Source organism: Tupaia chinensis, unplaced genomic scaffold (assembly GCF_000334495.1).
Source record: "Tupaia chinensis unplaced genomic scaffold, TupChi_1.0 Scaffold000404_1, whole genome shotgun sequence".
Lineage (NCBI taxonomy): Eukaryota > Metazoa > Chordata > Mammalia > Scandentia > Tupaiidae > Tupaia > Tupaia belangeri.
In genome coordinates, this window is record NW_006159906.1 from 1,040,930 (window position 1) to 1,054,733 (window position 13,804).

The 13,804-nt window shown below is 45.7% G+C and overlaps 2 protein-coding genes and 1 long non-coding RNA gene across 5 annotated transcripts in view; 1 reads left to right on the plus strand and 2 right to left on the minus strand.

Annotated features, from left to right (window-relative positions):
- Positions 1-7,487, minus strand: part of SECISBP2 (SECIS binding protein 2) — a gene marked incomplete at its 5' end in the record, with an annotated part of 50,713 nt that extends 43,226 nt beyond the window's left edge. For all 3 annotated transcript variants that reach the window (XM_014590098.1, XM_006154344.2, XM_014590099.2), the window contains 1 exon segment: positions 7,342-7,487. In XM_014590098.1, coding sequence (XP_014445584.1) covers positions 7,342-7,487 — 146 coding nt within the window.
- Positions 7,488-8,561: 1,074 nt separating this feature from the next.
- LOC102498509 (uncharacterized) lies at positions 8,562-12,376 on the plus strand. Its single transcript, XR_335377.3, has 3 exons — positions 8,562-8,805; positions 9,998-10,060; positions 12,169-12,376. It is a non-coding gene; the product is annotated as an uncharacterized LOC102498509 (long non-coding RNA).
- Positions 10,165-13,804, minus strand: part of CKS2 (CDC28 protein kinase regulatory subunit 2) — a 4,056-nt gene continuing 416 nt past the window's right edge. The window contains exons 2-3 of the mRNA XM_006154333.3: positions 11,424-11,551; positions 10,165-10,225 (exon numbers count right to left, since the gene is read on the minus strand). Coding sequence (XP_006154395.1) covers positions 10,173-10,225; positions 11,424-11,551 — 181 coding nt within the window. The 3' untranslated portion in view covers positions 10,165-10,172. The remainder of the gene's footprint in view (positions 10,226-11,423; positions 11,552-13,804) is intronic.

Genomic DNA, 13,804 nt, shown 5'->3' on the forward strand with positions numbered 1-13,804 from the left:
AATGGGTTCACAACAAAACAAAACAAAAAACCCCCAAAAAAACTTCCCCAAGTATAAAAAACAAACAAAGACAAAAAAAAAAAAACCACAAGAAAAAAAAAAAGGGACCAGCAGATGGCATAATGGCTATGTTGCTGAACTCCCATGTAGTCGACCGCGGTTTGAGTCCTGGACCCGGTGGCTTAAACTCACGCTGGGCACATGTGCATGTGTGCCCAAGATCCCGAGAGGAGAATGGAGGAGAAGGGACTGCGGCGTGACCATCCCCCCTGGGGGGTGATTTCTCACTTTCTATCTCTGTCTCTCTTGTGAGTGCATGCGCACCTCTCAAAAAACAAAAAACAAACAAAAAACAAAAAACAAAAAAAAATCAAACCCAGACACATGAACAAATAAAATCTAGTTAAAATGAACAGAGGGGCAGGGTCCCACTGTGGCTCTGGCGGCCGCTACCACACCGGAGTTGGAAAGTCCAGGCCAGCTCCCAACTCTACCAGTCTAATTTCCACTTTGGAACAGTCGCCTGGGCTCCCATCCCCTCACTGGTCCTTTGTCCCTAGAAGGCTGATATCCCTTCTCATCCAGCACAAACACATTAACATGCAGAGAGCAACATACACTCTGAAATACAGAGACAACCAAAACCAGCTGGAGTGGTTCCAAGCAGCACGGGCTACCCAGGTGACCCTGAACTCACAACACACCCGTTTTACACTCGTCGTCCCCCCCACCCAAAGGCAACCTGTCTGCACACCCCAACATCTCCTGGCCTCTGAGTTCTGCTTGTTTCTCCTTTCCCACCCACAGCCTCCTGGTCTCCCAGGACCCCTCTTCTTGAAAAACTCAGTCACGTTGTCCTCCTGGCTTCTGCTGGGCCCAGCCCTTCCCTGTGATCTGAAAAGCCCCACCAGGACGGACTTTGTGCCCTGCCCTCATGGCTCTCACTCACCCTCCAAAGGCAGCTCCTCTGTCCTCCAGCCCCATTCCTGTCCTCCCTGTCAGACTCATTCTGAGTGGAGACCTCTCACCTTCCCGCTCAGGACTTCCCATGGCCATACACGATCGATCTAGTCACATCGCCAGCTCAGGCCTGCTCCTCTCTTACAAGTCATGTCCACCAAATACGTCACTTCCCCAATTCAGCACCTACCTTAACATCTGGTCCCCGAGCCGGCCCTACCTTCAGCTTCTGCCCTCGTGGATGAGAAACAATTCTGCTGCATATTCACGGGAGACCACTGGGACTCCCTCCCCACCAGAACTGTAGGAACGATCGCGGGGCCTTTTTCTGTCCCAGCAGTTCTCTCTTATGTACTTATTTCTGGAGCCTGGAACCTAGTCTAAGCCTGCAAACACCTCTTCCTTAAAAATCTAACCAGAGGGATCAGCAGCTGGCGTAATGATTACGTCACTGGACTTCCATGTAGTCAACCGTGCTTCAAGTCCCGGACCCGGCGGTTTAGACTCACACCGGGTGTGTGTGTGTGCATGCCCAAGATCCTGAGAGGAGAATGGAGATGGGACTGTGGCGTGGCCATCACCTGGGGCGGGGGGGATTTCTCGCTTTCTCTCTCTTTCTGATTAGCAAAAAAATCTAACCAGAATTCAGGATTCATTGTCACGACCCCTCAAAGATTTCTATTTCCTACCCAGCAAACCTAAACGTTTCGGTTGTACTATGTAGGTTTCCAATTTAGTACAGTTTCCCTGAGAAGGCCCTCTCATTTCTCCATGACCTCCAAATGTGTCTTGCACAAGACCACTTCAGTCAGGTCAAGCCTAGATGGGGAGCCAGCTGCTCCTCCGCCCTCCGAACTGGCGCAAGGCTGCGACGCAGAGCTCAGCACACGCTTCTGTCCACTGCGAGACTGTGCTGGCTCTTCTCACAGCTCACAGGTTTAACCTCAGAGCGTCAGCTACTACTTCCTGACATTTCCATGGCAAGAGTCTGAAAATGCTCAATGAGGTCTGGCCAAAAACTTGGGACCTTTGGCAGGACAGTACAATTATACTCCAATCAGCACCAATGAATGCTGACTGTCATTACTTACTCGAATTACAGTCAAGTGTAACTTAAAGGTGGGTATACATCTTGGGACCAGCAGATGGTGTAATGGTTACGTTGCTGGACTCCCACGAAGTTGACCAGGGTTCAAGTCCTGGACCCAGTGGCTTAAAACTAACACCAGACACATGTGCATGAGTGCCTAAGATCCTGAGAGAAGAATCAAGAAGGGACTGTGGTGTGGTCATTCCCCCTGGGGGGAATCTCTCACTTTCTGTCTCTCTGGTGAGTGCATACTCTATAGCAAAAAATCTCCTTAAAAAAAAAAAAATGGGGATACATCCTAAGGAACACATTGTTGATTATTTTCGTCATATGCAAGCAGCATATAGTACTCTTCCACAGACTTAGATGTAGCCACTACACACCTCGGCCTAAAGGACCACATCTACTCAGTCTGTGGCTTCGTGGTGTGGTGTGGTGTGGCACATGGACATTCCTGCCGGCCTCACGGGTGGAGGTGAGCGTAGACAAAGCACACGTATACAGTAATAAAATGCACGCCCCCTGGAGTACATGCCACACAGGAGGGCACAGAGGACATCGATGAAGCCATCACCTGTGGGCAGCACGTGGACAGAACTTACTGTCTGCCCGGCCCTCGATGCGATCTTCACATCAGGAAGGAATCGGCATTTTCCAAACATTGGAAGTTCTACGGATTAGACTACTTTATTGATACTTGTTTTCAATCTGGTCCCCGAGCCAGCCCTACCTTCAGCTTCTGCCCTCGTGGATGAGAAACAATTCTGCTGCATATTCACGGGAGACCACTGGGACTCCCTCCCCACCAGAACTGTAGGAACGATCGCGGGGCCTTTTTCTGTCCCAGCAGTTCTCTCTTATGTACTTATTTCTGGAGCCTGGAACCTAGTCTAAGCCTGCAAACACCTCTTCCTTAAAAATCTAACCAGAGGGATCAGCAGCTGGCGTAATGATTACGTCACTGGACTTCCATGTAGTCAACCGTGCTTCAAGTCCCGGACCCGGCGGTTTAGACTCACACCGGGTGTGTGTGTGTGCATGCCCAAGATCCTGAGAGGAGAATGGAGATGGGACTGTGGCGTGGCCATCACCTGGGGCGGGGGGGATTTCTCGCTTTCTCTCTCTTTCTGATTAGCAAAAAAATCTAACCAGAATTCAGGATTCATTGTCACGACCCCTCAAAGATTTCTATTTCCTACCCAGCAAACCTAAACGTTTCGGTTGTACTATGTAGGTTTCCAATTTAGTACAGTTTCCCTGAGAAGGCCCTCTCATTTCTCCATGACCTCCAAATGTGTCTTGCACAAGACCACTTCAGTCAGGTCAAGCCTAGATGGGGAGCCAGCTGCTCCTCCGCCCTCCGAACTGGCGCAAGGCTGCGACGCAGAGCTCAGCACACGCTTCTGTCCACTGCGAGACTGTGCTGGCTCTTCTCACAGCTCACAGGTTTAACCTCAGAGCGTCAGCTACTACTTCCTGACATTTCCATGGCAAGAGTCTGAAAATGCTCAATGAGGTCTGGCCAAAAACTTGGGACCTTTGGCAGGACAGTACAATTATACTCCAATCAGCACCAATGAATGCTGACTGTCATTACTTACTCGAATTACAGTCAAGTGTAACTTAAAGGTGGGTATACATCTTGGGACCAGCAGATGGTGTAATGGTTACGTTGCTGGACTCCCACGAAGTTGACCAGGGTTCAAGTCCTGGACCCAGTGGCTTAAAACTAACACCAGACACATGTGCATGAGTGCCTAAGATCCTGAGAGAAGAATCAAGAAGGGACTGTGGTGTGGTCATTCCCCCTGGGGGGAATCTCTCACTTTCTGTCTCTCTGGTGAGTGCATACTCTATAGCAAAAAATCTCCTTAAAAAAAAAAAAAATGGGGATACATCCTAAGGAACACATTGTTGATTATTTTCGTCATATGCAAGCAGCATATAGTACTCTTCCACAGACTTAGATGTAGCCACTACACACCTCGGCCTAAAGGACCACATCTACTCAGTCTGTGGCTTCGTGGTGTGGTGTGGTGTGGCACATGGACATTCCTGCCGGCCTCACGGGTGGAGGTGAGCGTAGACAAAGCACACGTGTACAGTAATAAAATGCACGCCCCCTGGAGTACATGCCACACAGGAGGGCACAGAGGACATCGATGAAGCCATCACCTGTGGGCAGCACGTGGACAGAACTTACTGTCTGCCCGGCCCTCGATGCGATCTTCACATCAGGAAGGAATCGGCATTTTCCAAACATTGGAAGTTCTACGGATTAGACTACTTTATTGATACTTGTTTTCAACATAAATTCGGAGGCAAGGAGTACTTCTTCTTTCCTCTTCATCTGTTCTAGTCTACATAAAACTGACAAAAGGGGAGCAAAGCCCATGAGGCCATCTTTTCTTCCTTTAGCATCTAGAGCATTCCATGTAAGCTTTAATAATTCATCCCAGATAAGCAGAGGCATGGTCTTCGAGCACACTGCCCCAGGTGCTGGAGGACAGCGCTGTAAAAGCTGACTACAGCACCTTTACAGAAGACAAAGCAAAGGAACACACAAAGTTCGGGCTGCTCAGTAGTGAGCCAGCAGGAAAAGTAAACAGGCGGTCACAGAAGACTCTGTTCCTTTGTCGTGGCAGTGAGACAGCTCCACTTAAACAGGACCACGGACAAAGCAACGCGGTTTTCACCTCACTGGGGCTGACTGGAACATCGATTCTCAACACAAAGTTTCATCCTTCATTCCCTTTATAGGTTCTTTGTAATCAATCCCTTGGGTTTACTGTCTCCTTATCAACTTAATTATTTTTTTGCCAGGCAGGAATATTATGAGCCTATCTTTTTTTTTTTTTTTTTGAAAAATTATTTTATTTAACTTTATTTATTTTAACTTGACCAGAGAGCAGAGAGAAACAGAAAGAGAGAGAGAGGGGAAACGAGACAGCAAGCTGCCAGGTCCGGGATCCAAACCATGGTCAGCCATGTGGGAGTCCAGCACTCCCAACCACCACACCACCTGCCAGCCCCAAGCCTAACTTTTTTTTGGTGATAAACAATCTCCCCCAAAAAAGAAAAGAGAGGAAAAGCTAAAAGGATAAGGGGGTTAATATATTTAGCTTTTAAATTCAGTATTACACATTCCTCAATCTCTAACTAGTCTCTAGTTATATGACTCACACAATGTTGCTTTAAGCCTTACAATGTCTTTGATCATTTTTAAAAGATTTAGTCTTATTTATTATTTAATTTGCTATAGGACACATGCACTCACCAGAGCGAGTCAGAAAGGGAAGAGCGAGGAAGCAAGCTGCCAGGTCTGGGACTCGAACCGTGGTCAGCCACGTGGGAGTCCAGCATGTTAACCACCACGCCACCTGTTTTGCATGTTTACTGTGGGTAACTGGAAAGTCTACCTGGCTAATGGCTCAGAGCTCGTGTCACTAAGTAAGAGATGATTTTGCACCTTATAACATGATATCCGTAAGGTAGGAAATCACACGCTGGTACTTCTCACAGCTGATAAGTTTCAACCTAAAAGCATCAACTGGTACTTTCTGCAATTTCCAGTATACCACAAGATGCTGAAAATTTTATCCTCAAAAGGATAAAATAACAGTAGAAAAATGAGATATTCCTACCAAAGGCCAAACTCCTATTTTTCTCAAAACACATTTTTTGTTTAGAATTATTTATTTTATTTATCATTATTGTTATTTTTTTAAATTTGACCAGAGCAAGACACAAGGAGAGAGAGAAATGAAGAGAGAGAGAGAGAAAGAAAGAAAGCAAGAAAGCTGCCAGGTCTAGGACTTGAACTGTGGTCAGCCATGTGAAAGTCCAGTGCTTTTAACCACCATGCCACCCGCCAGCCCCTCAAAACACAAATTTTAACATTTCTAAATACACCAGATGGCTTTGTAATTAAGAAAATCACTCCAATTTTCAATCTTATAAATACACCTCTATTTTCAATCATACTACATAGGTACCAAAAAGGAATTACGTTGAACCATATTAAAGGAGCATTACGAAGGAAAATTCATTTTTTTTGGTTTAAGAGAGACTTTCGTGTGAATGTGCACGCCAGTGAGACAGAGAGGAAGAGTGAAATCGCCCTCCAGGGGAGGTGGCCATGCAGTAATCCCTTCTCCTCCATTCTCCTCTAGGGATTTTGGGCATGTCCACCACATGTACCCAGGCTGAGTTTGAAGCCACTGGGTCCAGGACTCAAACTGTGGTCAGCCGTGTGGAAGTTCAGGGACGTAACCATTATGCCACCTGCTTGTCCATGCACAAGAATTCTCACATAAGCTCTAAAACTGACAGGGAATCTTTAAAACAGATCAACAAATTTCAAAGTTACAAGAAAGGTTAACGTTTATTTTTTTCTAAATTTGCGTAAAAGAAGCCACTTTATAAACACCTAGAGATTGAATCTTAAAAAAAAAAAAAGAAAAAAAAACAAACTTCTCAACTCACATTTAGAAAAACTTAATAGCACATTTGTAAAATCCATCTCTATAGTAACATAAGCAAAAACACTAAAAGCAAAAGCCAGCAATTTCCAAAGAATCGCATACACAGAGGCAGCCAAGGCTACCAGACCCACTGTTCTCTGAATAAGATCTGAAAATGTTAAGCCTTAAGAATGAAGACTGTGGGTCTAGCAGATGGCGTAATGGTTATGCCACTGGACTCCCACATAGTTCCAGTTAGAGTCCTGGATTCAGAGGCTTAAAACACGCGAGGCACATGTGCAGACATGCCCAAAGTCCCACCAGAATGAAGGAGCTGGGATTACTGCCTGGCCATTCCTCCTGCAGGGTGATTTCTCACTTTCTGTCTCTCTCTGATAAGACCACATGCCCTATTGCAAAAAATCTCTCTCTCTAAAAAAAAAAAAAAAAAAGACAATGAAGAATAAGTTTATGTACTTGGTCCTTTCTCTGGCCCTTTTCTTCTTCCCTCTCCTTCCTGCTATATTGTCTCCCATTTGCCACATACTATGTTTCGAAATTGAACAAAGAACCCTGAAACTGCATTGTTTAATAAATATAATGCCACCTCTATCCTCTCTTTGTTCAAAATAAGACTGAATATGGAGGAAAAAAAAAAAGGAGGGATGCTGCAAAGCACACAGCTGTGCTACAGGCTCAGTCTGGCCTTGGGCAAGCCTTCCCACCACTGCAGAACTTCACCCTGTCAACTTCCGCTTACTGGAAGGCCTAATCATTAACCTACCAACTAAGCCTTCTAGTAAGGTAAGGCAGTTAGAAAATACGTACTCAGCCCCTGGTGGTTCCTGAACAAATGAGTAATAGGTGGCTGCACAGCCGGGGAAGATACATGCTTCTGAGGACTCCTTCCATGCCACGTTGAGCCTGGATAATTTGGGGACGAAGGGTTTGACATCTGCTGATAACTTGATGCCCTGAGGGAAAGAAAGCATTGTGGCTGAATACATTTGGAAATCAACCAAATGTTAAACAAAGGAGAATGGAGAAGTGCTCTGTTTATTAACAATCCCAGGAAGGGCAAGCACAATGATGTTCAAAAAACTTGTCTAGTAAAGACAGCTTTTTGTTTTTAGAAAACACAGTCTTGCAAATAGTGAAAAAGTAATAACTACAAATTAAAGTGGAAGTAAAATTCAACCCTGACTACAGTTAGGACAAGTTTGCCTAGGTCTAAATTTGGAATAAGGGTATCTTACTTCTCCCTTCAGGTAGGGCTGAGAACTGCAGAGCCACTGCGAATGTCCCTGGGTTATGTTTACCAGTACAGCATCCAATCCCATTGCAGAAGTTTTTTTTCCACTGAATTTCTCAAAAAGATGCACAAAATATTTGCCGTTGATTCAGTGAATCACTGTCTTGCTGAATTAAAAAGCAAAAGCACGGTTTCCTAGGAACTCATCCCAACTCCATAAGCTCTCGGAATTCCTTCGTTTTTTAATGTGTAGATTAAAACAGATTCACATTTGGAAACTTTTTTTTTTTTTTTGAGAGGCTTTTCACTATAGTGCGCATATGCTCGCCAGAAAAAAGAGACAGACAGAAAGCGAGAAATCACCCTCCAGGGGGGATGGCCACGCCGCAATCCCTTCTCCATTCTCCTCCCGGGATCTTGGGCACGCACGCACACGCGCCCGGCGTGAGTTTAAGCCGCCGGGTCCAGGACTCGAACTGCCCGGTCAACTACGTGGGAGTCCAGCGTCGTAGCCATTACGCTAATTGCTGGTCCCCGCATTCGGAAACTTTGACAACCATGTTTTTTAGGACCAAAGCGACTGTAGGGCCGGCCCCGCGGTGACGGCGAGCACGCAGGCTGAGTGAGGGTGAGCCACCCGCCCGGCGCCCACCGGGGACAGGGTCTGGACGCCTGACGGCTACCCCCGGCAGACCGAGGCCGGTGCGAGAGTCGCGGCCACCGGCCCGGGCTCCGAGGGCGCTCCCGCCGGCCCAGGCAGCCCCGGAGACCCCGGGCAGTTCCGGGCCTGCGCGGGCGCACGCGGATCGCCGCGGCCTGGGCCTGGGCGGCGCTGCCCGCTCGCTGCCGGGGAAGCGCCTGCGGGGCGCAGAGCCTCCTGCCCGCCTTCCAGGGAGGCCCGCGGGCCGTCCCAGTGCAGGCGTCTACTAGGAGGGAGGAGCTCCTGGGTATCGGGTACCGATGGCCGCCCCCGTGACTTGGCAGTAGGCTGGCCCTAAAGGTACCCCACCACCCCAAGACTGCACCTCTAACACCTCTAGGTGGGCGACAACTCTTGGTACCCCAAACTTTCAGTAACCGGGGTAATTTCAAGCCTATGTGTTCTTTATTTTTGAAGAGGCTTTTGCTATAGTGCGTGTGCTCTTGCCAGAAAGAGCGAGAAATCACCCCCAGGAGGGATGGCCACACTGCATGCAATCCCTTCTCCATTCTCCTCTCGGGATCTTGGGCACGCACATGGCGTGAGTTTAAGTCACTACATTAACTACATGAGTCCAGCGACGTAGCCATTACACCTGCTGGTCCCAAGTCTTAGACATTAAGTGTGCTTAGGCTGAAGGGCCATACAGTGGAAGGTGGCTGGACCCATGTGCGTCAAGCCCTGGGATCTATGGCAATAGCTAAGGGTAGGTGGCAGGAACCCCCCACCCCGGGTTGCAAGCCTCGTGGATTAAATGGATAAACTTGAAACCACTTGACAACACTGGTTAATGAGGTTAGGACATTTTCAGCTCTTGTCTAGGTTCCTCCCCAGGTAGGTGCTCCGGATTTGGGAGGACCTATGAAAAGCACCCTTTTCCACATAAATCTTATGTAAATTTACTGGCTACTCTTAAAATGTTTCCAGAGTTAAGATACAAAGTTTGTTTCTGCATTTAACCAAAATATTTTCTTGGCATCTACAAAGGAAACCAAAACAGATGCAAAATACCCACACGGGATGTTTTATAACAGTGCTTCTGAACTTATAAAAAATGCTATGATGATATCTTACCCAAAACATCGTCACTCAGCAAATGGAGAGGATACATGGGGACTGGGTGGTTTCCTGCAACACCACTAGCACTGGCAGTTCAAATAAGTGGAAGTAGAGCATACAGTACTAAGTTGACCATTTCAATGGAAGGGACAAATGATAAAGCCATCATATCTACTTTGGCTCTAATTTAAATATACATCCCTGGTTCTTAAGTTTGTCAAGTGGATTTAATGGTGACCCCATCATACCAAACTATGTTAAACTCATTCATATTTATTTCAAGTAAGTTTATTTCCTCAGGGCTAAAACTTTAAAACTGAAATGAAACAATCACTAAAAAACACACACAATAACTTAAAACAGTGATAAATGCAACATACAAACTTTATTTAACAAAAGTAACTGGTAAAGTCAAACAGGCACTTATATTAAAAAGAAAAACTGACTAGAATCTTATCTGACATTCCTTACAGTAACCTACTTGCAGTTGCATCTGACTGAGCTCTGTTGCTGTGAAGAATACAGCCCATGCACAGGTATGGAGGAATGGTCTGTACATCGTTCAAGTATTCACTGAATACTACCTTATATACATACACATATACATTAAATTTGAAAAAGATCTAATCGGCAATCCCCAGGTAGACTTCATTTTTGTTGATCTTTTGGAAGAGGCCGTCTAAAGAGAAGAATATGCGGTTCTGTGGAAAGAGAATGTTTTATATCATTTTAATATAATATGGTTAATTATCACCTAACAAAAACGCAAATAAAAACGAGTCTACATTCACTGGGCTGAGATGTCCAAAATGAATTGTTTCAAAGTTATGAATAGTAAATAGAAGAAACCACCCGAGACTGAGAGCATTCCTCCAATACTTTACTTTTACCCACCATAGAGAAAAGGGATAAACAGGCTGAGGAAAAATTATCCCTACCATTAGAATCTCAATTCCAGTGAAAAGAAAAGGTTATCGCTTGCTAAGGAAAAGGCATCCCATTCAAACCAGATACAGGGCCGTGCACTAAAGCACACCCAAACGTGCTGACATTTGTCAGAGTGCAGGTCCCAGGAGTCCACCCCACAGATTACTTCAGTATGTGGGGCACCAAGAACCTAAGTTCAAAGCATTTTGAATGATTAAGTAATGTAACCCCTCGAAGTTTTACTCTAGTTTACTACTAAATAGTTGTAAACACATCTGAGTTGTCGTCTAATTTTGCCTTAATGTGGAAGGTAATCCCTTTAAGGGGACTAAAGGAAAAGACAAATCACCAATCACTTCAAATTACATCAGTTTTGTATACCTAGAACTTAAGGACACTTACAAGTTGTCTCCAACTAAGTACTTTCTTTTATGGGGCCAGCAGGTGTCCTGGTGGTTAGGGTGCAGGACTCCCCACGTGCTGACTTCAGTTCAAGTCCTGAACATGGCAGTGTGTGTGAGAAGGGATTGTGGCATGGCCAACCCTCCTGGAGAGTGATCGCTCACTTTCCCTCTCATTGCCTGTCTCCCATGGTTGTAGGTACCCGATGGTAGAACTATTCAAAATTAATTTTTAAAATTGAAAATTTTAAACAAAAAAAGGGTAATTTTAAAAGGAACAGAACTTTAGATTTAATTAAGTTTTAAGACACTATTAACCACGACAGATGTTTTACAACAGAATGGCTATTTTTTCACTTTCTACATTAATTCTGTAGGTACAACAATTTACCTTCATTCCTGTGTCAATGACTTACTCTAAACACTTGGAATTTACAATGATGAAAGTAGTCATTTAAGTAACTGTCAGACTTAGTTACTTTGCGTTTTTTACTGAGCAGTTACTAAAAATATCCTGATAGCCACGTCTACTACTATTTACCTTGGTTTAGCACTGCTGTACCACACTTACCTGGCTCGTGAATCATGTAGTGAACCCAGCCTAGGCTCTGTTGGACACCAAGTCTCCTCCACTCCTCTTCGGACATCAGATGGGTTTTGGGCACTTGTTTGGAAAGTTCTCTGGGTAACATGACATGCCTATTAAAAGATAATAGCCAATTATTAGTGCTGTATCTTTCCTACGATTGTGATTACTTTTTTGTGCACCTTTACTATTGATATATTTGAATTTTCCACCTCCAAAGTTCTTGAAAGAAACCGTTCCCCTCCTTACTACTAGTGTCAATCTTGAAAACTATCCTTACCTTTAATTCTGATTTTTGATGGCCTACGTTCAAATAGAGAGTTAAGAGTGTACTATCCAAAAACAAGGCACTTTATTTAGGATTAAGTTTTTTCCATGGCAGAATGCTTTTGAGTTGTCATTGTATTCTTCAGAAACAGAACCCACAGAGCTATGGTGGGCACAAGATTACACATCCTAGTCTTTTTTTTTTTTTTTTTTTTAAATTACTTAACTTTATTTATTTGCTTATTTAGCCACCAGGTCCGGGACTCGAACTGTGGTTGCCCATGTGGGAGTCCAGTGCCCTTAACCACCACACCACCTGCCAGCCCCAATATCCTAGTCTCTCTTGCAGCTAGCTTTGACCCAAGGACTAAATGCTGGCCAACAGAAAAGCAGAAAATAAGCAGCTTCTATGAAGTGTCCTCAAAGGAAAGAACATGTTCATCTTTTTCTTTCTTTTTGCTAGATACACAGTGATGTGAGCAGGGAGCCACTGTGGAAATCGAGAATTGCAGAAGCAACCGCAGACAGGATGGTGAAGCAACTGAAATTAAGGAGCGTAGGCCTTGACCGTAGGTGTTACCCCAACCCCAGACAACTGAACTTACACGTAAAGGAAAAAGAATTTAAGTCAACTTGGGTTTCCTAGTACAAGTTGATCCAAGTTCTATTAAGTTGCTTTATGCTTCAAGTACTTCCATACTCATCAGTTTCTGTACTCACTGTTGAAATGCTGCTTTAACATCAAACTTTCTAGGCACTATACAAGTAACCTGTTACTCTTATCTTCTACATTAATTGCTGACTAGTCTCAAAGAAAACGCTTTCGTAGCATCTTTCCATTTCACAATGTCTACATAAATGTACCAGTTACTTATTTAGATAGGTCACCATAGAACCTGCTCCCCATCAAGATTCCACTGTAAAGGGAAAAGCTGAGGCATCAAGCTAACATGGGGATTCTGTGTGTGTTTTACTGTATGGAGATACCACTTTTTATCAGGGGAAAAGAGGCCACCTAGTTAGTAGTCAAACCTCAGTGGTTTTCTCAGTATAGAGTCCCCATAAAAATTATCTCAGAGTATTACTGTCCCGTTTCATAATCCAATGTATTTAAGCCCAGCTCTAATTTACACTGGTAAGTCACTTCAGATATGCCCGGGGTTTTCTTCCGAAGGCCACAAACCATGTAGTAAATTAGGTTTGGTGCCTCTTGATGTAAATATTATCAAAACTACTGTTAGCAGAAGTCACAGAAAATACCTAATTTAATGTTACGACGTAAAAAGAAACTTACACAGACCCAGAGATCCTTATCCTGAACACTAGGAGCCAGACACGGTTCAGAATGCAGATTTCGGAAAGGTATTACCGTTTATACTGGGAATCCAACATCCCCAACCAGGATCCCCTAACGTCACACAACATAACGTTATGTCACCATAATCTAACGCGATTAGGACAGCAATTACTTGCAACTTAAAGAAGAGGTAATCTTAACACTTCTTCTGTGGGCTGAAAAGCGCATGAGGCTTTGAAACAGCGCAAGTACTGCTCATTTTAAAGCTCCGGAGAAGCCCCCGGCTCTCCTCCCATGCTTAGGTTAAGACTTCCACGGCTGGGAGGGTAGGATGACACCCACAATACCCTTCTTCCTCGAACCGCTTTCTGGTAAAAACAAGGTCCCGGGCCGGCCGAGCCCCACGCCCTCCCCCACCGGCCGCCCCTCACTCGCGGTGGCTTCCCAGCATGCAGCGCGCCGCCCGCCGGGGGCCACGGGCCGAGGACCCCGAGCGGAGCCGCCCCGGCCTCGCTGCGCGATCGTTAGGACTTGGGTTAGACGACTGCTATGTCGCCACCGCCAAGCCTGCTCACTTCGGGTTCCCGGCCAGGGCAGCTTTCGGTACCGCTAACTTAAAAAGCGAGCAGCAGCACCCCGCGTCTCCATGTTCGGAGACCGGGATGACGACCGACACCCGGACCGGCTCCGCCGCGCCGCGCCGGTGTGCCCCGGCGGCGTCCTGCAGCAACGCGAAACAGGTCCCCCGCCGCGAACCGGAAGCGGGAGGGCTGGCTCAGTAACCGATCCCGCCCCGGGCCCC